This window comes from Aquarana catesbeiana, linkage group LG02, assembly GCF_042186555.1.
Source record: "Aquarana catesbeiana isolate 2022-GZ linkage group LG02, ASM4218655v1, whole genome shotgun sequence".
Lineage (NCBI taxonomy): Eukaryota > Metazoa > Chordata > Amphibia > Anura > Ranidae > Aquarana > Aquarana catesbeiana.
This window is the reverse complement of record NC_133325.1, coordinates 90,735,150-90,760,466: the sequence shown is the minus strand read 5'-3', so window position 1 is coordinate 90,760,466 and position 25,317 is coordinate 90,735,150. Positions and strand designations below refer to the sequence as shown.

The 25,317-nt window shown below is 41.2% G+C and overlaps 1 protein-coding gene and 1 pseudogene across 2 annotated transcripts in view; both read left to right on the top strand.

Moving 5' to 3' along the window:
- RCBTB1 (RCC1 and BTB domain containing protein 1) overlaps positions 1-24,665 on the top strand; it is a 74,825-nt gene extending 50,160 nt beyond the window's left edge. For both annotated transcript variants that reach the window (XM_073613165.1, XM_073613164.1), the window contains exons 9-12: positions 11,296-11,422; positions 14,459-14,610; positions 17,353-17,483; positions 22,649-24,665. In XM_073613165.1, the coding sequence (XP_073469266.1) occupies positions 11,296-11,422; positions 14,459-14,610; positions 17,353-17,483; positions 22,649-22,789 (551 nt within the window). In that variant the 3' untranslated portion in view covers positions 22,790-24,665. The remainder of the gene's footprint in view (positions 1-11,295; positions 11,423-14,458; positions 14,611-17,352; positions 17,484-22,648) is intronic.
- Positions 7,502-7,620, top strand: LOC141130964 (5S ribosomal RNA; annotated as a pseudogene).
- Positions 24,666-25,317: the final 652 nt, after the last annotated feature.

The following is a 25,317-nucleotide window of genomic DNA, read 5'->3' as shown; positions in this document are numbered from 1 at the left end:
CTCCTCATTTTCTCAGATCAAATGTTCCTAAGGATCCAGAGGAAAAAAGTCTCTCTCATGCATTAGACCATCTTTTGGCAAAAAGTGTTCATGGTGGCCCCCATGTAAGAGCAGAGGTTGGGGTTTGGTTAAATCCAAATGGACATTCTGGATCTCAAAAATCTAAATTCAATTTCTGAATATAACCACACTTTTTTTTTTTTTTTTTTTTTTTTTGCATGAAGTCAATCCAATCCATTATCTCCATCCTAAAAGGAGGAGAACTTCTGGCGTCAAAGATGCATATCTCCTATGCCTATTTCCTCGTTCACTAGTAATATCTACTTTTCAAAGTAGAAAATCTTCATTTTTCAGTGTGTAGCTCTGCTTCTGATCTAGCTACTGCACCTCGAGTACAAAGGTTCTGGCTCCTCTTCTAGACAGATTGAGGGCCCGAGGTATAACTATTATGGTTTACCTAATCTGTTCTTGATAGACCAGTCGGTAGCCTGCTTAGACCAAAGTATGGTCAGCACATTTGACTACCTGGAATATCTAGGTCGGATTCTCCTTGTCAAAAGAAGTTTATTGAGTATACAATGTTATAAAGATACATAAAGTAAGTTTACAAGGATCTATAAAGTAAGCTCATTGTTTTACAGTAGGGTTTATATAGGTAAATATCATGAAATTTCAAATATTAAACATTGGGTTCACGTAAACCTAAATTAAAGATATATATCATTTCCTTAGTTACTTTTGTAGGTATTTAAATGATTTATACCTACTATACATATTGTTTACAAGTAGAGTGTATATAGGTCAAATAAATTCTGATAATGAGCTTTAATCGTAAGGTGGAGAAAAGGAAAGAGAAGAAAAAGGGTAGAAAGGTAGAGGTATGGTCCACAAGGTTGTCCCGCTCGTCAGTTTATTATTCTTTTTAGTTCTCTTTGAAGCCTTAGAATGGGTGTCTCTGTAAGTCATTTAATCTGTTACCATGGCAACATGACAGAGTCATTGAAGTTTGACAGGAACTGTTGTTTTATCCAAGGATGCCAAAGTTTTTCAAATTTTGGAATTTGATTTTGATCGATGGCTACCATCTTAGCATGGGACATTGTATTATTCATTCTGTGAATTGTTTCTGCTAGTACCAATGTAGGAGATTTCCATGCCTTGGCCACTGTTTGTTTTGCAGCCGTTATTAGTTGGATCATAAGTTTGAATTGAGAGAGTGTTAACCATTCCGGTTTTAGATTAAGTAAAGTTAAATATGGATCTGGTTGTATTATTTTTTTAAATATTTTAGATGCAATCACGAAGACTTCCTTCCAGAAGGTTTGGATTACTGGGCACGTCCACCATATGTGTAAATATGTGCCTATTTCTGGGCATCCTCGAAAACAAAGAGCTGAGGTATTAGGTGAATATTTTGCCACTCTAGCGGGTACAAGGTACCAGCGAGTTAGGACTTTATAATTTGTCTCCAGTGCTAAGATGTTGGGTGAAGATGACTTAGATGTGAGCCATATATTAGACCAGTCCGTGTCTTCTAAAGTTCGTCCCAGGTCCTCCTCCCACCTCTGAACGTAAGAGGGTCTATTAAGATTTGCTACTCCATATAATTGATTATAAAGTGATGAAATTGTACCTTTAGCAAATGGATCTTTTGTACAGATTGATTCAAAAATGGATAATTGGGATAATGGTGTATCCCCCTTTAGGAATGGTGTATAGAAATTTTTGATTTGGAGATATCTAAATATCTCAGAGTTTGGTAGATCATATTTTTCGCTAAGCGATGGGAATGAAAGGAATGATTTAGATGCTATGAAGTCATTTAGTGTCTGAATGCCTGATGTTGTCCAAGCTTTAAAAGAATTTGGGTAGATCCATGCCGGATAAAAGGCCGGATTTCTGATAAAAGAAAGGAGAGGATTGTGTGGAGATTGTAACTGATATTTGGTTTTTAGTTTATCCCAGAGAGATAAGAAGTGTTTAGTTATGGGATTATGAATTTTAAAGCGGTCTTTAGGATCAAGCCATAATAAATTTGATATTAATAGAGGGTCATTTTCTGAAGCCTCTATAAATACCCATAATGGGATTTCCTGTTTTGCATGGTATTTGGACAGACTGGCCAAATGTGCTGCTCTGTAGTAGTTAGTAAAATTAGGGTATCCCAGGCCTCCTTTATTTTTGGGAAGATGTAGTGTGTGTATAGGTATACGTGGTTTAGAAGAGCCCCATATAAACGAAGTTGCTCTTTTTTGTACTATTCTCAAAAAATAGGAAGGAATTGGAATAGGGAGGACTCTGAATAGATAAAGCAATTTGGGTAGAATAGTCATTTTGATTGCATTAATCTTCCCTATCCAGGATAAAGGAAGTTGCGACCATTGTTTTATTAGATTTGTGATCTGTCTTAATACAGGAGGATAATTGGTTGAGAATAAGTCAGAATGAGATGCTGTTAAATGAATTCCAAGATATGGGATTGATTTTTCTGCCCATGTGAATGGGAGTGCAGCCCTAGCCGGGATCAATTCCATGTTTGTGAGTGAAATATTAAGCACTAGGCATTTCTTAGGATTAATCATAAGGCCGGATAGGGCTGCAAATCCATCAAGAGCTGGTATTAAGTTAGGACCAGAGACCTGTGGTGATGATAGAAAAAGTAATATATCGTCTGCAAATATACATAATTTGTGTGTAATACCTCCTACTTCAATGCCAGTTATAGTTTGGTTTGTTCTGATGTATTGGGCCATGGGTTCGAGTATAAGGGCAAATAATAAGGGAGATAATGGGCAACCCTGTCGGGTACCTCTTTCGATATTAAAGGCTTCAGATTTGTATCCAGCATATTTTATATAGGCTTTGGGTTTATTATATAATGCTTTGATCCATGTTAAAAAGTGGGGTCCAAAACCCCATTTTTGTAATGAATATTGCATATATTGCCAGGATACTGTGTCAAATGCCCTCTTAATATCGAGAGATAGAAAACATAAAGGGATTTTCCGTTTTTTAGCAATATGTGCCAATAACACTGCCCTGCGTATATTATCGCCTGCCTGTCTATTTGGCATGAAGCCTACTTGATCTCTATGTATTTATTTTCCTATAATGCTATTGAGGCGTTTTGCTATTATTTTTGCTAATAATTTAATATCGAGGTTTAACAGAGAGGCCGATAATTCACACAGGAAGTATCATCAGAAAGGGGTTTTGGGATCATACAAACAATTGCCATTAGTGTTTCTTGCCGAAAAGAATGTCCATCTAGAAGTTTGTTAAAAGTTTCAGTGAGAATGGGAGAGAGTATTTCTGAGAATGTTTTATAGTATAAAGCCGAGTAGCCGTCTGGGCCTGGTCTTTTGTTAAGTTTTAGGTCTTTTATGGCGTTAGCAACTTCATCTATAGTTATAGGCTCATCCAAACTGCTTTTTTGATTCGGAGATAACTCAGGTAAGGTTATTTTTGAGAAGAAAGATTCAGCCTCTGTAGGATTAAATTCATTGTTTGTCTTGTATAAAGTTGCGAGATGTGAGTGAAATTTATGGACTATTTTAACTGGATTACAAGTGTAAACATTTTTTGATAATTTCAAACGTATTGGTTTGAAAGATTTGTTAGTTGAATTTAATGCCCGAGCCAAATATGTACCTGGTTTGTTTGTATTCATGTAGAAATTGTGTTTGGAGCGTTTGAGGGATTTATCAACTGACTCAGTGAGAAATAGATCGTATTCCAATCTAGATTTTTCCAGATGAGATTTTGTACTCTGAGATGGATTATCTTGAAATGATATGTAGGCTGCATTAAAATTGAGTTCTAGTTTTTTTGCTAGATTTTTGCGTTCCCGTTTAAATAGTGCCATTTGTCTTTGTATTGTACCACGCAAGACAGGCTTATGAGCTTCCCACAGTGTTATTGGGGAGATGTCTGTTGTATTATTAATTGATATGTATTCCTTTAAAGCTTGTTCAATGGCCATCTGATGTAGTGGGTGTTTGAGCATTATGTCCGGTAAGTACCACGTTGGGTCATGCGCTTTTGGTATGACTGAGGCTATAGTAGTGTATACTGCATTATGGTCAGACCACGGAATCGGAATTATATCTGATGCAATAATTTCTGGTATCATTCCTATTGTTAGAAAAATATGATCTATTCTGGTGAAGGTTTGATGAGGGTGCGAGAAATAAGTGAATTTCTTTTTCATTGGGTTACTTTCTCTCCATGAATCTACCAGATTGTATTTGGAAAGAAGTTGAGAAAAAGGTAATCTAGAGGTTATTTTGGATGGTGTAAAAGGTGATTTATCTAGAAATGGGAGGAGGACCTGGTTCGAATCCCCACACATTATCACTGTTCCTATTTTGTGTGTATTAATCACTTGTAATATATGTGAGAGGAATGGTGTAGGTTGTTTGTTAGGAGCGTAGTAGGAAATCACCGTGATTGCTGTATCCATTATATAACCCATGAGTATCAGGTATCTACCTTCTGGGTCTTTAATTTCTGATGATAAGGTGAATGGTGTGGATCGGTGAAATGCAATTAGAGTTCCCCTTTGCTTGGTACAGGCAGAAGCCGTGTAAATTTGTTGATAAAAAGGAGAAATATATTTTGGAGTAGAATCTTTGGTGAAATTTGTTACTTGGAGGCATACTATGTGAGCCTTCTTGTTATGGAAAGTACGGAAGGCTTTGGTCCTTTTTTGAGGGACATTTATTCCCTGAACATTCAGGGAAAGTATATTCAGTGGTGCCATGGCAATAGATCAAATAGTTTTGACTTACTTTTTGTTATGCAGAGCTGACTGCGCAGATCAACCTGTGTGGACTGAAGAGATGAATAGATAGAAAAGAAACCAGTGAATTCTGGAGTAAAGAGTAAACAAAAAACATATGAGATTAGATGATACATTGTATAAATTATTTTTTGCAAGTAATCACAATTTACCCGTGAAAGAGAATAAATATCTCTCTCAGGGGAATAAGTGCCTTCGTCACACTCCCACATAATATGGTTGGGAGAATGAGGAGGGCTAATGGGGGTACACGGATCTTCCGCTTACAGGAGAGAAGTGCTATGTCAAAAGACATCAAAATGATGTTTCATTAATTGGAGTGCAGAATATAGTTTTTGTTGAAATTATTTATTCCAGGGTGGTTGTATATGGTTAGTCTTGCCCTAGGCTAAATAATTCAGTTAGAAAGGTACTGTTAATAACTTTGGTATTGATGAAGATAGTTTGAATTATTTTGGGATTTTAACCCTTTTAGAGTAAACAATTACATATTTTATTCATATGTAACTGTTCAGATATGTTAACTCATAAAATTGAGGTTTTATTGCTTCAGATTAGAATAAACAAAAACATAATTCTAGGAACTAGTTAGGTAATAATATATTTGTTTAAGAAAAGAAAGAAAAAGCTTCCATTACTTCTGGATTATTGAACATATTTGTCCTAAAAAGTAATAAATCTATTGTTATTACATGATAATATATAACTGAACATGAATTTCCTTATTTCACTTATATATTCTAAGGCTATATGAATCAGAAGTAATAAGAAATATAACTGGAATGTAACATGATCCCACACAGTGTGTGACTATCAGAATGCAGTTACATTCAGTTATAAATATAGGTTTTTTTATAGAGACCCATCTCTTAGTATAATAAATGAAGAAATATCAGGAATTAGGATGTCAGTCCATTGAATCTTCTTGGTCCATGGATGATGTGGCATAACGGCCTCTTTTGTGAGAATGATGATTCCCATTTTGTTCTGAAATTTTCTGGGTGCTGCCTGAAGGTGAAGATGATGCCATTCTTCTGCGTGTGGGAGTGTTGCTGCTTGTGGGTTCTGTCAGATTTAATTTTAAAAGGGTTTGTTGTAGTTCATCTGCTGATCTGCTTCTGTAAATTGTACCTTGGTGGTTAAATCTGACTGAAAAGGGGAAGCCCCATTGATACATAATGTTGTGGCGTTGCAGTTCCATTAGTTGGGGTTTCATGGATCGTCTTTTAGTAATAGTAAGTTGGGATAGGTCAGCAAAAATTTGATAATTGTGTCCTTGAAAATTAAGTTCCTTTTTTTCTCTTGCAGCAATTAGTATTTGTTCTTTCGTTCTGTAATAATGAAATTTTGTGATTATATCACGTGGGGGTCCATCTTTCTTTTTGGCTGTGAGGGCTCTGTGTACTCTGTCCAGTTCTAAACGTTCAACAGGGATATCTGGCTTTAGTTCTTGTAATAGAGCAGTAATAGTAGATTGCAGGTCTGTCACAGTTTCAGGTATTCCCCTTATGCGCAAGTTTGAACGTCTGGCTCTATTTTCGTAATCTTCGAGCTTAGTTTGAAGTATTAAATTCTCTTCTTTTAATTGTTCCAATTCTGTTATATTTTCTTGGGTTGTAATTTCAATTTCATCCATTTTTATTTCTAGGGCTGCGGTGCGGTTTCCCAGCTCTCTTATTTCTTTGGTTAGGCTTTTTGTTATTTGGTCTGAGGTTTGTTTTAAAGCCTTATGAAGCATCTTTTCAAATTGTAATAATATTACTGGGGATACTGAGGAGGCTTGTGGAGAAGTTTGTGAGAGGATTTGTTCTGTATCTGACTCAAATGGAGAGTCTTGCTGTGACATTTTCTGTCTGTGAGAGCGCCCTGATGCTGTATGTTGTGAGGTGACTGGAGCTGCTTCAGCTGCAGTGAGTGCCTGTGAGCTCTTTGTGAGGTGATTTTTATTTCTGCCACGGTTTCCTCCCAGTACCATATTTCCTGCCCAAACTTTCACAGTTTGTTCCCTGGGGCAAAAAGGTTTAAATGGATACCTTTTGAGCCTGCAGGCTCCGCTTTGTCCTTCTCTTCTCTCCTCAGCGGTGTGGAGCTCTAACAATGCATGTCTGCTCTGCTAGGCTCCGCCTCCTGCCCCCCTAGGTCGGATTCTCAACCTAGGAGAAATCTTCTTCTTTAAAACCATGAAGAATACCGCTACAAAGCAAAGGGAGAACGAAGATTCGCAGTCCAAGGACCTCAACTATGAAACGCTCTTCCTACCAACATCCGCATGGAAGAAAACCACCAGGCCTTCAGAAAAAAACTAAAGACCTTCCTTTTCTGAGAAGCTGACATCAGAAAATGCATCCAGCGCCTTGAGGCGATTCAGTTCGCATTTGCAGCGCTTTATAAATCATTCATTCATTCATTCATTCATTAAAACCATGAAGAAGGCTAAAATATTTGGGTCTGATCATAGGTACACCCAGAAAAGGGTATTCGTACCCCAGGCAAAGATCAGTGCCATAAAGGAAGTGATTTAGGTGGTCTAAGCAAGATTAATTTTTCCTTTTCAACTTTGCATGAGATTGTTGGGAAAGATGGTGGCTTCATTCAAGGCCGTACCTTATGCTCAGTTTCATCAAGACTGCTGCAAATCAGTATCCTATCGGCTTGAAACAAGGGTTCAAGCTCTACATTCCCAATGTGTCTGACTCCAAGGCCTATGGCCACATCACCCTGATAGCGCCCGATCTCATCTGATCTTAGAGGCTAAGCAGGGTCGGGCCTGGTTAGTGGCCGGATGAGAGACCACCTGGAAATACCAGGTGCTGTAGGCTGGGTGCGCCGGAGCCTCAGTTTATGGTTAATATCCAGAAATCTGCAAAGGGGAAAATCCTTCCTTTAGTTACCTGGGAAATAGTAACATATGCCAACTTTTGTTTTAGGTTGGGGAGCAGTCCTGAAAGAGGCAACTGTCCAAGAGAAGTGACCCAGATCAGAAATGGCCTTGCCCATTAACATTTTAGAAATTCAGGCAGAGCACTTGGTCTTGAGGGCCTGAACGTTCAATTTACAGTATTGTCCTGCCAGGATTCAATCCGTCAATGCCACAGCAATGGCCTATATTAATCACCAAGGAGGCACAAGTTGTGCGGCCCAGAGAAAGATGAATCATATCCTATCTTGGGCAGAAATCAATGTACTTTGCCTATTGGCAGTCTTCATTCTAGGAATAGAAAATTGGCAGGCGGACTACTTGAGTCGCCAGCAGTTGTTCCCGGGAGAATGGTTCCTTCACCCTGATATCTTCCTGTCAATATGTCAAAGATGGGGGATCCCAGACATAGATCTGTTTTGCGTCCAGGGTTCAACAAAAAAATCCACAACTTTGTGTCAAGAACAAAGGATCCGCTAGCATGCGGAACAGATGCCTTGCTATTCCCGTGGAATCTGTTCTCACTGATTTATGCATTCCCTCCTATTCTGCCTGCATCCACGACTTCTTTGCAGGATCAAGCAGGAAAAGTCGTTGATTCTTGTGACCCCCATCGGGGCCCAGGTAATGGTATGCAGAGATCGTAAAGATGGCAGTAGGGGACCCATGGACCCTACCATCTCGGCCAGACCTTCTCTCACATGGTCCGGAGTTCCATCCTACTTTACAAACGCTAAATTTAATGGTTTGGCTATTAAGACCCACTCTGAATAAGTGTAGGCTGTCAGGTTCAGTCGTTTTTTTTACCTTGGTTATTGCAAGAGAGCCGGCCTCCATAATTTATATATTATGAAGTCTGGGAAACTTATGTCCCCTGGTGTGAAACCAGGAGTTGCACCCCAGGAAATAGGTCAAAGGTAGAGTCCTTGACTTTCTGCAGATGGGGTGAGAAATAAAGCTGGCCTTGAGTGCTTTCTAAGGACAGGTCTTGGCCTTATCGGTATTTCAACGACCACTTGCTTTGCTTTCTTTGGTTCGTAACTTTATTCAGGGGGTAACACGGCTTAATCTCCAGTTAGGTAACCCCTGAAGCCTTGGGACTTGAATCTAATTTTGTCAGCATTATAAAACAGCCTTTTTTTTTTTTTTTTTTTTTTTTTTTTGGCCCGATACGACATATTCCCTTGTTGATCCTTCCTTTTTTTTTTTTTTTTTTTTTTTATACAAGGAAACTATTTAATCTTTCTGGTAACCATATTGCTGCAAGAAGGGTATCAGAATGGGCTGCTCTTGTAAAGAGCCATATTTTTGTAATTCACAAGGATAAGGTAGTATTGCGTCCTCATCCTAACTTTTTACCAAAGGTAGTATCAGGTTTTTATCTAAACCAGGATATTCTACCTTCATTTTTCCAGAACCCGGTTCTTGAAGAAAAATCACTACATTCTCTTGATGTGGTGAGAGCAGCCAGTCTGCTTAAAGGCTCACATTCGGAAAACGGATGTTTTGTTCGTGTTGCCTGAAGGTCCTAAGAGGACAGACAGCATTGAAATCTACTATTCTAAATAGATTCGACAAGTAATCATTCATGCTTATGGTTTAAAGGGGTAGATTCCATCCTCTCAAATCAAAATGCACTCCTCTAAGGCTGTTAGTGCTTCATGGGCAGTGCATCACCAAGCCTCCATGGCTCAATTCTGCAAGGCCGCAACTTGGTCTTCAATCCATACACTTACCAGATTCTACCTGGTGGATGTAAAAAGACATGAGGATGTCTCCTTTGGGTGCAGTGTACTGCAGGCAGCAGCATAAATCCTCTGTTATGGTGCCCTACTTTGGTTGTTTCCTTCCCCTCAGTTGGCATTGCTCTGGGACATTCCACATAGTAATTACTATGGCTCTGTGTCCCGTGATGTACAATTTAAGAAAATAGGATTTTTATGACAGCTTACCTGTAAAATCCTTTTCTTAAGTAAATCACGGGACACAGGTCCCGCCCCTCTTTCTAGTATACACGTGTATTGCTGTGCTACAAAACTGATACTCCCGGTATGGGAGGGTTATATAGGGAGGCAACCTCCTGTTTAGGGTGTGCCAGTGTCCAGCACCTGAAGGTGGACTATAACCCACATAGTAATTACTATGGCTCTGTATCCCGTGATGTGCTGCCTTAACCCTCTTGGACATGGAGTTCACCAGAGATTCACAGGTTGCCACTGGAGTCCTCTTCCACTCAATGATATCACAAAGCTGGTGGATGTTGGAGACTTTGCGCTCCTCCACCTTCAGTTTCAGGATGCCCCACAGATGCTCAATAGGGTTTAGATCTGGAGACATGGTTGGCCGGTCCATAATTTACCCTCAGCTTCTTTAGCAAGGCAGTGGTCATATTTGGAGGTGTGTTTGGGGTCTTTATGTTGGCATACTGCCCTGCGGCCCAGTCTCTGAAGGGAGGGGGGAATCATGCTTTTCTTCAGTATGTCACGGTACATGTTGGCATTCATAGTTCCCTCAATGAACTGTAACTCCCCAGTGCCGGCGGCACTTGTGCAGCCCCAGACCATGACACTCCCACCACCATGCTTGACTGTAGGCAAGACACTTGTCTTTGTACTCCTCACCTGGTTGCCGCCACACATGCTTGAAACCATCTGACCCAAATTAGTTTATCTTGGTCTCATCCGACCACAGGACATGGTTCCAGTAATCCAGGTCCTTAGTCTGCTTGTCTTCAGCAAACTATTTGCAGGCTTTCTTGTGCATCTCTAGAAGAGGCTTCCTTCTGGACAGCCATGCAGATCAATTTTATTTTATGCAGTGTGTGGCGTATGGTCTGAGCACTGACAGGCTGGCCCCTACCCCTTTTAACATCTGCAGCACTGCTGGCAGCACTCATATGTCCATTTCCCAAAGACAACCTCTGGATATAACGCTGAGCATGTGCACTCAACTTCTTTGGTCGACCATAGTCTTGGCCACCATGCTGCAGCTCAGCTTCAGGTTCTTGGCAATCTTCTTATAGCCTAGGCCATCTTTATGTAGAGCAACAATTCTTTTTTTCAGATCCTCAGTTCTTTGCCATGAGGTGCCATGTTGAACTTCCAGTGACCAGTATGAGTGAGAGCGATGGCACCATATTTTACAACTGCTCCCCATTCACATATGAGACCTCGTAACCCTAACGAATCACATGACACCGGGGAGGGAAAATGGCTAACTGGCCCCAATTTGGTTATTTTCACTTAGGGGTGTACTCGCTTTTGTTGCCAGCGGTTTAGACATTAATGGCTTATGTTGAGGGGACAGAAAATTTACACTGTTTTATACAAGCTGTACACTCTACTTTACTTTGTAGCAATGTGTCATTTCTTCAGTGTTGTCACATGAAGATATAATATATTTAGAAAAATGTGATGGGTGTACTCACTTTAGTGATACTGTACATCTGATTTTTATCTTTAGTCTATGCCTATCTTTAATAGTTTGTGTGTATATATACAGGATGCAAATGTCAGCATTTTAAAATGGTTGCATTTTTACAAGTTTGACCAATTTTGTAAACTACTTTTCATTTTAGAACCTGAAGACTATTTAACAGTCGCAGAGTCTCTGAGAAAGGAGTTTAATAGTGAAGAAACATCTGATCTGAAATTTAGAGTCGATGGAAAAGATATACACGTTCATCGGGCAGTCTTGAAAATAAGGCAAGTATATAACTTTGTAGTGAGTTACTATAGCTTTGCGCTAGTTATGCTTTAGTCTATGCATCAAGTTTTAAAGTTTAAGTTCACCTTGAATTATTTATTTATTTATTTTTTTTTCTCCGAAGGAGCCTGCTGAGCATTGTACCCACGATCAGCAGATCCAGGGTGCAATGGCCAGTTCCTGCAGACTCAGCATAGCGGTCTCCTTGTATGAGAAGTCGGTTACCTACGAGCAGGCAGATCAATGGACTGAGGACACTCACCAGTGCCCTTGCAGCCCATTGAAAACTACAAGCAGTCAGCCACAATGGATGACTGTACTTGTAGGCATTCATTCACAGGAAACTGAATAAATTATGCAGTTGTGTGGGCGGAACCCCGCTCAGCCTCAATGTTTTCAAATGACAGCGCATGCGGGGAGAAGATCCCCGGCCTGCTGTTACAGGGAGGGGAGAGCGGGTGGAACATATACCATATTCCAAAGGAGAACTTATCCTTAAAGGATAAGTTCACCTTTTGCACCCAAATTTAGAATGTGGTACAAATCCAATGGTCTCAGCACCCCCCTAGTCACCGTTGTGAAAGGTGGCAGGGGGATCTTCTCCCACCGCTCTCACTATCTGCAAAGAATCCATTCACAGAGTCCTGTGAATGGAAAACTACAAGGTCCAGCAGCCTTTGTGGCTGTCGGCTTGTAGTTCTTAATGAACTACCAGGGCGCTGTTGAGCACTGTGGTAGTTCATTGATGCTTCCTGTTTGTGTTGGACTGTCTTTACACATTTTCTGCTCACAAAATGTCAGATTTGAATTCTGGAAATTTTACATGATTGCACTTGCAATATCTGTTGGAATATTTACATGGGATGTTTTTTTGTATATATTTTTTTTTTTTCACTTGTTTTTCAGTCCAATATTGCCATTTATGATCAAATATCACTTGTTCACTTAGTGCTTTGGTGCTGCACTATAGAGAGATGCATGTATGTCAAGGTGGTTGTAACCCCTTCCATATACCCAGTTAAGTGACTGGCCTCAGGTGATACACTGAGATTAAACAAATCATCCTGTGTAAGTTGTACTGTCTGTCCGCAGCCCTCATGTCTCTACAGCCATTCAAAGTGCTGAATTTTAAAGCTTGCCTGAGAGTTCTGAAAGAGGGTGGAGAGCTAAAATCGCACTGCAGACCTCAGCCAGGAGATGTCTTGCAGCTAATTGGAGGGAAGGGACACCCCCACCCCCCCCTACACACAGGAACAGAGCTGAGGTCATCAATCAGCTGGAGGTCCCTCCCGTCACCATTTTTCTCTTGGTCAGGAAAACTTGTCAAAAGTCATGCTGATAGCAAAGGCATGAAGCAGCAGCCAAAATTTACACTTAGTGCTCTTAATTGAGACAAGTGCACACTATAGAGCGATGTGCTTTATTCATATTTCATGTCTGAATTACAACCACTTTAACATGTTCACAACCCCCTACGCAGATGCACTGTGGCAGGAAGGCCGCTCTGCACCAGATCACGTAGTAGGTACGTGATCTGGCACTTTCAGGTCTTGGGGTGCGCCTCCGGCGACCCACTGTGACTGAACACAGCGGGAGCCAATCGGTTTGTCTGGCGGAAGCAATGACCACCGGGACCCGCAGAACGGCAGTCTGCCTATGTAAACAAAGCAGACCGCCCTTCTGTGACAAGGAAAGGCAGAGATTTGTTTCTGCTAAGCAGAAATGCGGATCTCTGCCTTTCCACAGTACAACCACCCCCCTCCGTAAGAAAGCACTCCCAGGGAACACGGTTAACCCTTTGATCGCTGCCATTCCTAGTAAAAAATAAAAATATTACCTAGATTGGTTTACGCAAAAGTTATTGCATCTACAATCAATATACGCCTATTGTTTTGTTTTTTTTTCCTCCAAAATTTGTAGCAGAATACATATTGTCCTAAATTGATGAAGAAATTAGAATTCTTTCTTTATTTTATTGGGTATGTTCTTATAGCAGAAGGTAAAACGGGGGCTGTCTCCTAGTTTTAGATTTTTGCAGAATTAAAGTAGGGTATGGATGCAGGGGTTTCCTGACGAACGAAAACAAAAACAGTCAGACCCTGTCCCCCCACAAGCTATGTTTGGTGGTTTGGGCCCCTTGTTTGTGTTTACCTGTCAGACTCCAAGAGCTTCATTAGGAATCTGCAGCCAGTGTTCCTTTCTGAACTGATGTGATTTTTGATGCCTTTCACTGCCTCTTTAGCAACTGACTTTTTTATGGACTTGACATAAATATTCTTATACCTGTAGCGTGGACATTTTGGGTTACTGTGGTTAAATTGTTCTACAAAATTTCTTTGTGTAGACCTCCAAAGGTATGCTGTGGTACCCAGGTCAGATCCTTCAGTAGCAGAGCCTTTAAAGTGGTTAAGCCAGTGTGTTATGATCATAAAATAGTCTGTTTAGATAACCTGTGCCCCACTGTTTGTGCTTTACAAAAAAAATGCTGGTTTCTACCTTATTTCAGAGCGCCTCGGAGCGCTCATGTGACTGCCCACCACTCTCCTCTGACTTCAGCCAGGAGGAGAGAAGCAGGCAGTCATGTGAGCGCCAGGAGGCGCTCTGAAATGAGGTAGAAATCGGCATATTTTTTATAAAGCACACACAGTGGGGCACATATCGTTATCTAAGAGGTTATTTTATGATCATAACCTAGTTTTTATAGTCGCGAGTGGGGAGCACCGGCAGACAGGCAGACAGGCAGGGAGGTGAGAGGAGGACAGTAGAGCTGCGGATGACGGAGGCACGTAAATTGACCACGATGTTGGGGCTCAGCAGCCATGATAAACCGTAGTCAGTTTACAGGGTAGAGGGCAGGCATGATCAACCAGGTATGTTAGGATTATACAAGGGGCCAAATGGCACAGTGCTTGTGCTGTGTAGTTATACATGCTTTAAGGGAACGGGATCCATTTTTTGTTACAACACTTTAAGCTGTGTGTTTCCACAGATGCTCGATAGGATTGAAATTTCTAACACTGTATTTCTCCTCTTAGATGTGAGCATTTCCGCACCATGTTCCAGTCTCACTGGAGTGAAAGCTCCATGGAGGTTATAGAAATTGACCAGTTTTCCTATCCAGTGTACTATGCATTCCTACAATACCTCTATACAGATGCTGTAGACCTGCTGCCAGAGGATGCCATAGGTATTAATTTAGAAATGTTGTACACATATGGTGTGCTTTTCCCCACCATTAGCAGCTGATGTGCACCACACAATTTTTTTTTTTCCTTTTTAAATGTTTGACTGTTTGATATAAGAGATGTAATGTAATTTTTTGTTACTTTGAAATTAGACTTTAAAATACACATTTTAAAAATCTCCCACCATTTACTTTTTAAGTGTCTTGCTGCCAACCGAAATGTTTTTAAAAATGATCTCCTGTAAAGTATCAACACTACTTGTATGTCCCTTGAGTGTTCTCCTCGATCGATCTAGCTGAGCTGCAGAGGATGAATAGTTTTCATCATCTGACAGACTTCTGAGTGTGTAGGGTGCCTGGTCCCCTGTTGTATACTATGGTTTAACCCGCTGGCTTGTTACATCACTATAGGACACGGTAGCTGTCTGTGGTATCCATAGCATGCACAATGGGTAGTAAACACCCCCAGAAGTGTCTTGAAGAGGATTAAAGATGCTGCCATTGGGTAATACTTTTCAGGCTGCTCGTATCCATAAACTGTTCACTTATGGTGCCTTTGCTATAACTATTTATTATTCCTTTTGTCCGTATTAGTCTAGTAGTTTTCTTCACCCGGTAATGCTTTAGGAGCATCTAAGGCTTTCTCTAGAAAGCCCCTGCACTAGCCCTGACCTCGCCAAGATGAAGCTGTCTGGAGTTTCCAACACCTTTAGCTGAAGAGTGGCCTGCACATTATCAGTGACAGCAGTAGGTCCCAAAGGTTAGCACAGGCAGGGAAATTGTACCCGGTTTCCTTGCTTCAAAGCTTCACAGGCAGCAGCAATGTGGGCTGTGAGTGTCAGGTTGAAGAAAACTACAGGGCTATTACTATCAAAAGGCAAAACAAGTTGCTATAGCAAGGCAGGGTAGCATCAGTATGTGTTAACCATTTATGCGAGCAGCTTGGGATGTTTGACCAGGGTCTCTTTAAAATTTACCTGTTGTCCTTCCCTACTTGGTCAAAGCACAGGTTCACATTGAAATCAGGAAAGTATAGAGTAGTATTGATGGAAAGCCAGGGTTAAGAATACAAAGATACACATTAGCAGAAGGGATCAAGACTGGTCAGAAGGTGCATTTCACATACTATGGAATAGACTAAAGATACAGAAAGGAAGGAAGCAGTCTGTCCATGGAAATATGGAGCTTGACCTAAAGTGGTATTGAAGGTAAATTAAAAAAAAAAAAAAATTACGAACATGTTATAATTGCTCTTTGCAATGGTTTTGTACAGAGAAGCCCTGATTCTCCTTCTTAATTCCCCTGCCAGTGCTCCTGGTTACTCTTCTTCTCCGAGTGCCCCATAGCAAGCTGCTTGCTATGGGGGAACTAATGCATGCTTGCTCACGAACCCTGCTCTCTCCACTGGCTGTGATTGACAGCAGCAAAGCCAATGGCTCCGACTGCTGTCAGCCATTGAGGAGGCAGAGACCCAGGAGAGTGCCACTCTAAGTGCAATAATGAGCAAAAAGCTTAATGGAAACTTTAAAAGTGGTACTCACAGAAGTACAATATAAACAGGCATGTAGGCAAGACTGACTCTGCCGGATATCCTGGGAGATGCATCTGATCCAGGTGATGGATGGTGGTGGTCTCCGGTGGACAAGCTGCGCCGATGGATGCCGACACTTCCTGCTGTTGGAGCACACGGTGACAGTTTGGGGGATGAGATCACTTCCGGGATTGGAAACGAATAGGTGACGCGTTTGCGGAGCTACATTCCTTCCTCGGGCCTCTGAAGCCTCAGGAAGGAGTGTAGCTCTGCAAACGCGTCGCCTATTCGTTTCCGATCCCGCAAGTGATCTCGCCCCCCTGGCTGTCACCGCGTGCTCCAACGGCAGGGAGTGTCTGCATCCATCGGCGTAGCTTGTCCACCGGAGACCACCGCCATCCAGCACCTGGATCAGATGCATCTCCCAGGATATCCGGCAGAGTCAGTCTTGCCTATATGCCTGTTTATATTGTACTTCTGTGAGTACCACTTTTAAAGTTTCCATCAAACTTTTTTGCTCATTATTGCACTTAGAGTGGCGCCTTTGTTTCTTTTCTCCAGTACTCGAAGGATTGCTTCTTCTCCTTAAACGGGGCTGCCTTCTACAGTTGTTTTTCATGAACATTATGGACAATATTACACCCTATATGGACATTATAGCAGCCTAATGTCTTTTTTATATTAACGCCTTCACCAATGCTTTTTTTTTTATCAACTTTTTATTCCATTTATTGCATTGTTTTGTATATTGTTCCCTATCCAGAACGATAAGGTTGGGGGTTCAGATTGTGTTGGGCTCAGTGCTCACTTTCACATGTTAGACCCAGGAGAGCAGCTGCTCTTGTGCACAAAACTGGATTGCGTTTAGGTAGGTAAAAGGGGAGCTGCATTTTTTTTTTTGTTTTATGCATGAAGGTAAGTGTTCAGCCTTTAGGACCACTTTAATCTTGTAATAGAAAAACGATAGCTGGAATCTGATCATAGCAAGCTGCTTGCTATGGGGGAGGGGCACTCGGGAGGAAAGCGCTAAGAGCACTGGCGGGGCACCTGGAAATTGGAGGATCGGGGCTACTCTGTGCAAAACCATAGCACACAACAGCTAAGGCTAACATGATTTAAAAAGGGAAATAATGCCCAAGTTAGAATCACTCTAACATTGTGAATGTGTTCATATGAGGCATGCTTTTTGTATAAATTGTGTATTGTGTTTTTAGGTCTCTTAGATCTTGCTACATCATACTGTGAAAATAGACTAAAGAAGCTGTGTCAGCATATTATTAAACGAGGGATCTCTATAGAAAATGCTTTTCTCCTGCTTTCTGCAGCAGTCCGCTATGAGGCCCAGGTAATTATGTCAGATGCCACCAGTGTCCTTTCCGATCTACATAGCAATGCGGTCAATGTCCTTGTATATGTAAATGTACATGTTACATATAGTTGCATAGTAGGTGAGGTCGAAAAGACACAAGTCCAACCTATGTGTGTGATTGTATGTCAGTATTACATTGTATATCCCTGTATGTTTTGGTCATTCAGGTGCTTAACTAATAGTTTCTTGAAACTATCGATACCCCCCTGCTGAGACCACTGCCTGTGGAAGGGAATTCCACATCCTTCCCTCTCTTACAGTAAAGAACCCTCTACGTAGTTTAAGGTTAAACCTCTTTTCTAATTTTGAGTGGCCACGTGTCTTGTTAAACTCCCCTTCCGCAAAAAAGTTTTATCCCTATTGTGGGGTCACCAGTACGGCATTTGTATATTGAAATCATATCCTCTCGCAAGCGTCTCTTCTCCAGAGAGAATAAGTTCAGTGCTCGCAACCTTTCCTCATAACTAAGATCCTCCAGACCCTTTATTATCTTTGTTGCCCTTCTTTTGTACTCGCTCTATTTCCAGTACATCCTTCCTGAGGACTGGTGCCCAGAACTGGACAGCATACTCCAGGTGCGGCCGGACCAGAGTCTTGTAGAGTGGGAGAATTATTGTTTTATCTCTGGAGTTGATCCCTTTTTTAATGCATGCCAATATTCTGTTTGCTTTATTAGCAGCAGCTTGGCATTGCATGCCATTGCTGAGCCTATCATCTACTAGGACCCCCAGGTCCTTTTCCATCTTAGATTCCCCCAGAGGTTCTCCCCCCAGTGTATAGATTGCATTCGTATTTTTGCAACCCAAATGCATTATTTTACATTTTTCTACATTGAACCTCATTTGCCATGTAGTCACCCACCCCATTAATTTGTTCAGATCTTTTTGCAAGGTTGAATACAAAACTTACTGGGTAGTCCTTGTATTTCATCTAAATACATTATTTGCATTTTAGTCAATCTTCCTCTCTATACCTCTGCTTTCTGATGTTGTATAGGCTCTTTAGACTTTTCTTTACAAAATCCCTTCTGTAGGTTAAATTTTTTGTCATTCCCAAGGATTCTCACAATGCTGCTCCTGCATCTATTCTCGAAGCTGGCAAATCCAGTGACTTATAGTAACTCAATTCCTGTAATGTGGATGGGAAGGCCTGGCTCGCAGTCTCCACTCTAATTGATCCCAAAGGTGTGCCATCAGGTTGAGGTCAGGACTCTGTGCAGGCCAGTCAAGTTCCTCCACCCCAAACTCGCTCATGCACGAGGCCTTGTCTACATCAGTGCGTGACCTCACAAATGTGCTTCTGGAAGAATGCTAAAATTTAAAGCAATCCATGTGTTGCTTGTTCATACAACCTTAGAGTGACGTAAAAATACAAAACAAAGTGAAAGAGTCCATGCAACAGACTTGATGGCGAGTGTCAAAAGTGACACAATCCTGTAAACACTCCCTTGCTAGTCTAGTGGCAGTGATCAGATATTCAAAACACATATGGTGCTTCACTCCACATTAAGTGTGCAAATGGGCTTACCAGAAAGCCATGAGCCTCGTATAAAGAGTTATAGCAAGCTTTTAACCACTTAAGGACCAGCCTCATTTTGGATTTTAGGTGTTTATATGTTTAAAACAGTTTTTTTTTGCTAGAAAATTACTTAGAACCCCCAAACATTATATATTTTTCAAACACCCTAGAGAATAAAATGGCAGTCAATGCAATACCTTTTTTTGCACCGTATTTGCGCAGCGGTCTTATAAGCGCACTTTTTTTTTTTTTATTCACTTTTTTGAATAAAAAAATAAGACAACAGTAAAGTTAGCCCAATTTTTTTTATATTGTGAAATATAATGTTACGCCAAGTAAATTGATACCCAACATGTCACACTTCAAAATTGCGCCCGCTCGTGGAATGGCGTCAAACTTTTACCCTCAAATCTCCATAGGCGACGTTTAAAAAAATTCTACAGGTTGCATGTTTTGCGTTAGAGGAGGTCTAGGGCTAGAATTATTATTCTTGCTCTACCGTGTCGCGGCGATACCTCACGTGTGGTTTGACCACAGTTTTCATATGCGGGCGCTACTCATGTATGCGTTTGCTTCTGCGCGCGAGCTCGTCGGGACGGGAGTTTTTTTTTTTTTTTTTATTTTACATGATTTATTTTTTACACTGTTTTGAAGAGAAAATTGTCACTTTTATTCCTATTACAAGGAATGTAAACATCCTTTGTAATAGAAAAAAGCATGACAGGACATCTTAAATATGAGATCGGGGGTCAAAAAGACCTCAGATCTCATATTTACACTAAAATGCAATAAAAAGTCATTTAAAAAAATGACATTGAAAAAAATGTGCCTTTTGTAAGAGGCGTGGGTGGAAGTGACGTTTTGACGTCTCTTCCGCCCAGCAGTGTCATGGAGACCAGTGGGCACCATCTTAGCCTCGCTCGTCTCCAGGCACAGAAGGGAGACGGACACGATCGCCTCCGTCGCTACCGACGGCTCCGGTAAGCGGCGGAGGGCACCGGATAAGTGATCTTGCGGCAAATCTGCCACAGGGACCACTTTTATCTGAAAGCCAACCAAAGTTTGGACGTACATCGGCTGTCGGCAAGTGGTTAAAGCAGTATGGCCAAAGCTTTTTTTTTGGCTATACTTCTCCAGAACTGCACTCATGTGACTCCGTCCAGCCTCTGAAAAGATCTCACCATATGGTCAAGATCTGCCCAGAAACCTGGATCAGCAGCTGGCTGTGTCCCGCCACAGCCCAGCACTCCTTTGAGTCACCAGCTCTCTGCAGGCTGAGGACGGAACACGAGTGATCAGTGTTTGATCTTTCAGCTCAGTCTTGGAGACTGTGGGGGCAGCTGAAGCTGGGATTGGTGCTGCAGCCATCTAGAGTATGTGGGGTGTGGTGTTTTTTTTTTTTTTTTTTTTTTTTTTTTACAATTCCAATACTACTTTTAGACGGCAAACTCCCCTAGGGAAAAAAAATGTTTAATGTTCCTCCAATCTCCTAACCCCCCCAGGATGGATGGGGATAGAGGACCATGGCACATCACCAAAAGAACACCATACCAACCATGAAGCATGATGGTGGCAGCATCGTGCTTTGGGGCTGTTTTTCTTCAGCTGTAACAGGGGCCTTAGTCAAGGTAAAGGGAATTATGAACCATTCCAAATACCAGTCAATATTGGCACAAAACCTTCAGGCTTCTGCTAGGAAGCTGAACTTAATCTTTCAGCAGGAATGGCTTCACCAGTAGAAGATTAAAGTTTTGGAATGGCCCAGAGCTGAAACTATTGAAAATCTGTGGGGTGATCTGAAGTGGGTTGTGCACAGGAGATGCCCTCACAATTGGCACACATTTTGGGTTTTTTTGCAAAGGAGAGTGGGCGATTATTGCCAAGTCAAGATGTGCCATGCTGATAGTCATACCCAAAAAGACTGAGTGCTGTAATAAAATCAAAAGGTGCTTCAACAAAGTATTTAAGGGTGTGCACATTTATGCAACCATATTTTAGTTTATTTTTGCTTCCTTCCACCTAAAAGATTTCAGTTTGTTCAATTGAGTTGTACAGTTTATAGGTCACATTAAGGCTGGGTTCACACTGCTGCGGTGCGGGAACGCAGCGAATTTACTGCGGGTTCCCGCATCGCACCAACTCGCACGGCAGTTCACACTGCCATATGCGAACTGCTGGGGAGTGTCATACAATGTTAATGACACCCCCAGTTCAGCCCGCATATCGCAATGCGAACTGACAATTTGGACATTTTCGGATCGCATAGGTGTGAACACCCATGCGATACGATTTTGGTCCGAACAAAAAAGGGTCCTGTGCGAGTTTGGACCGAATGCGGTGCGATATCAGCCATACTATCTGTATGGCTGATATCGCACAGCACAGACATCGCATGTGATGTGAACAGCAGTGCGCTGCGAATCACATGCGATGTCTGCCACCGCAGCAGTGTGAACCCAGCCTAAAGGTGGAAAAAGTTCTGAAATGATTTTATCTTGGTTTCATTTGTTTACATCAAAAAACCTCACATTTTAACAGGGGTGTGCAGACTTTTTATAGCCACTGTGTGCGTGTATGTTCCTCCTGTACTGAATCGTATTGTAACTGTCTGCCCCTACATTGTAAAGCGCCGCACAAACTGTTGGCGCTATATAAATCCTGTGTGTGTATGTAATCAGTTTGTAGACACTAACTTTCACACAAACCTATTTTTAATATGCACTTATTAGATTTTCCTTTTTGGTGTAAAAAGACATGTAGCAGAATGCATTTTGGTCTAATTTTGAGGACATGTTTTTTTTGGATAGGTTATTGCAATAATGTAGAAAGCTCTGTGTAGTCATTTGTGTAAGGTGTTACATGACTGTGCAATTGCCAGTTAAAATAGCTCAGTGCTGAATAGCAGAAAATGGTCTGGTCATGAGGGGGGTAAAACCTTCCAGAGATCAAGTGGTTAATATCCATGTAATTAAAGTGGCTAAGCGCCTCTTGTAAAAACCTTCCATCCCCTCTAACATAACATGTATCCCTGTGTTATAAAAAAAGCCGATCTGTACCTAATATCAGAGCGACTCCTCGGCTCACAGCTTCAGTGGACAGGGCTGGCACTCCCGCTGACATCAGGAGCGAAGGAGAGAGCCGAGGAGTCCCATGAGCGCCAGACACTCTGGCATAGGTACAGAGTGGCTTTTTTTTTTTTTTTTTTTTTTTTTTTTTTTTTTATAGAACACCGGGGCACATGTTAGAGGGGATGGGAGTGTTTTTTTTTTTTTGTTTTTGTTTTTTTAATTGAGAGCAGCAGGAGGGGGGGAGAACAGGACGAGAAGGCAGAACAGGGCTACGGGTGATGGTGGCATGTATACGGACCAGTGTCAGGGCTCAGCAGCCATGAAATATCGTGGTCAGTTTACAGAGGGGAGGGTATAGCCAGGCAGTATTGGGCAGGTTGTTTAGGTGATGGAAAGGGCCAAATTACACTGCACAAGCACTGTGCTGTTCAAGCTTTAAGGGAACAGGATCTGTTTGTTACCCTTAAATAAAAAAGCTTTTTAAGCTGTCCCCCTCTCCCCTTTTTCTCCCAGTTAACATCCTTTTTTTTTTTTTTTTTTTTTTTTTTTTTACAGGATTTGGAAGACTTCTGCTTTAAATTTTGTGTGAGCCACTTGACAGGAGTGACACAAACGGCAGCATTTTGGCAAATGGATGGCGCATTGCTCAAAGACTTTGTTGTAAAGGCTGGAAAAAGTGGAGGGTTTAAAAACTAACCTTTCAGCTTCTGTACTGGATATATCAAGTATTGGGCATTAATTGTACCCAACTGGGACCTCTAGAATTGCTAATCCACTTAAGAAAATGCACTAGGAAAACTTTCAGTGAAGGCGTTCAGACTGTCACTGTGTATATTAAAAAAATTTTCTAAGTTTTTTTTTTTTTTTTTTTTTTAAACATCAGTATTGCCTGTTGAATGTGCACACTAGCCACTGATGTGGTTTTGTGCATGTTGGCAGGAATCTGAGACTCCTGCACATTTAGGTAGACCCACATACTGAAAGTGTGGGTGTTTTCGAAACATTTTGTGGCATTTATAAATGTTAGTTTGTCTTTTTGATTTAAGTGTTTTATATTCTAAACATATCTGAACTTGCATTTACCAAACATGTACGCTAATGGTCTTGGCCTTTAGAATAGCTGCTATCGTTACTAGTGATGGCAGTTATTTTGTGGACTAAAGTGGTAGTAAACATCCTTTATGGCCTGCCATAGAATGAGCGAATCAATCTTGCAACCTGTAAGTTCACTAGATTCCCCCATCAGTGTTGACAGGAGAATCCCTCCCGTGGAGCCATTGTGTTCTCCCAACAGGGGGATAGGGGAAGCCATCCCTGCTGGGAGTACACTGATTATTGCTACTAGCTATAACAGTCGCTACCAGCAATCGCATGTAAAAACTGGCAGGCTGGGTTGTACCCAAGTTGATCGATCAACTTGGTACATTCAGCCTGCTCATACATGGTTCGTATCTCTGTGGTTCCTGCTGAACCGGCCGAGATTTGAACACTCTATGGCTGGCTTTAGAGAACTTGTCTAAGTGATACGGTGGCTGCTATTGCTAGTCTAGGTTTCTAGTCCAATCTTCAGTTGCTACATACTTGTGCCTAGTCAGTGTCTTAAAGTACTGATCTGAGTGCCTGATCTTCATACTTAAGGTGTGGGGATCGGGTGTTGAATTTGTTCAGGAAGTATGGCAGCTAGCAATTTATAAGATTGGTAATAGCAGCCCAAATTTCTTTGTGTACAAGTCTATAAGCTCATCACTGAGACATGAGGCACATATTTCTGGGCTTCATTCTTCTACTAGATGTACATGTAAAGTTGTAAATGGCCTTCACTTTGTCAAGCTGGTAGTTAGTCCTAAATGTGAAGGTAATTGTCTTGTCCTTTTTAAATGTTTGCAAACATTCAGAGCCAAACTGCAAATGCAGTCTCTAAGGATCCTGGAAAATCATTGAACTACCTTGTAAATGTGAATGGGTGAAGGTTAAGGTGACACATTGGGTATTAGCTATTACCCATTTTTGACCCAAGCATCCATTTTTGAGCTCTATGGCTGACTTTCAAGAAAATACAAAGTGCACTTTGAACTGAAAATGTAAGGTTTTGGGTAATGAATGCTTGGGGTACCTTACCTTTGCAGTTCTTCTGTGTAAAACCTACCTCCAGGCAAAGTAAAAGTACTTTAAGTGACCCATTCCAGTCAGGCTGACGCACTAAAAGTGGACATTGCTGGGAAACTTCACTGAAGGAAAGTAACCTTTACCAAAAGTAAACCATTTCTTAGAATAAAATGCATGGCTTCCCTCATTAACTGTCCAGGATGGTAGTTTTGAAGACTGGGCTAATGTTCCTGAAGACAGCTATGTTCTGCTATGCACTGGATGCCTCAGCTGTGATGTTGCTGGTTCCCAAAGAGTGAATGGGCTGCCTTATGAATATTTTGCTCAGACCTCAGAATGGTATCTTGGCTTTGAGAAAACATTTTGAGTGAGTACCTTTTTATTGCTTGGGCAAGAATTTGTTCATCCTGTCTTTTGAGGAATCCTAATGTTTAGCAAAAAATCAATAAATTAAAGTTTTATTACATGTGTGGTGTCTGTTTTCTTTTTTACATTTCTACTGCTGTATTTAAAGGATAGGTTCACCTTTTTAACAAATAAATGGTATTTTTTTTTTTTTTTTTTGCAGGTAAGTGTATTTTTGTTCTGAAGAGCAACCAGCAGATATGGGGGGGGGGGGCCTCTTCGGAACAATGCTACATCCTGAATAATGGGTGTAACATGTTGGGGTAGGTGAACTTGTCCTTTTAATGAACCCTGAAGTAACGATCTAAAAAATAACAATCGGACTGAGATAATAGTAATTAAACATTTACAAGTCCTATCATGCATAAAACAAAGTACGAAGAAAATATTGACATATTTTTTTTAGATTACTATTCATCTCAAAAGTTAGTGGTATTTAAAAAAAAAAAAAAAAAAAAAAAAGTGAAAGACTTACCTTAAAACAAAGACCTCCAGCGGCATGCTGTCACCGCTGCAGAGGCTTCCATCTTCACCTGGTCTTTCTGGGTCTACGACAACTTTAATGGCTGAGCTGATGTCACTCTGTTGCATGCACGTGGGACTCGTGGCCAGGGCACAGAGCTCTGAAGTAATGGCAAGGGTATGCTGTTCCTTCAGCCCCCGTTCACACCTATGCGAATTAGATGTGGATAACACTGCATCCAATTCGCAGG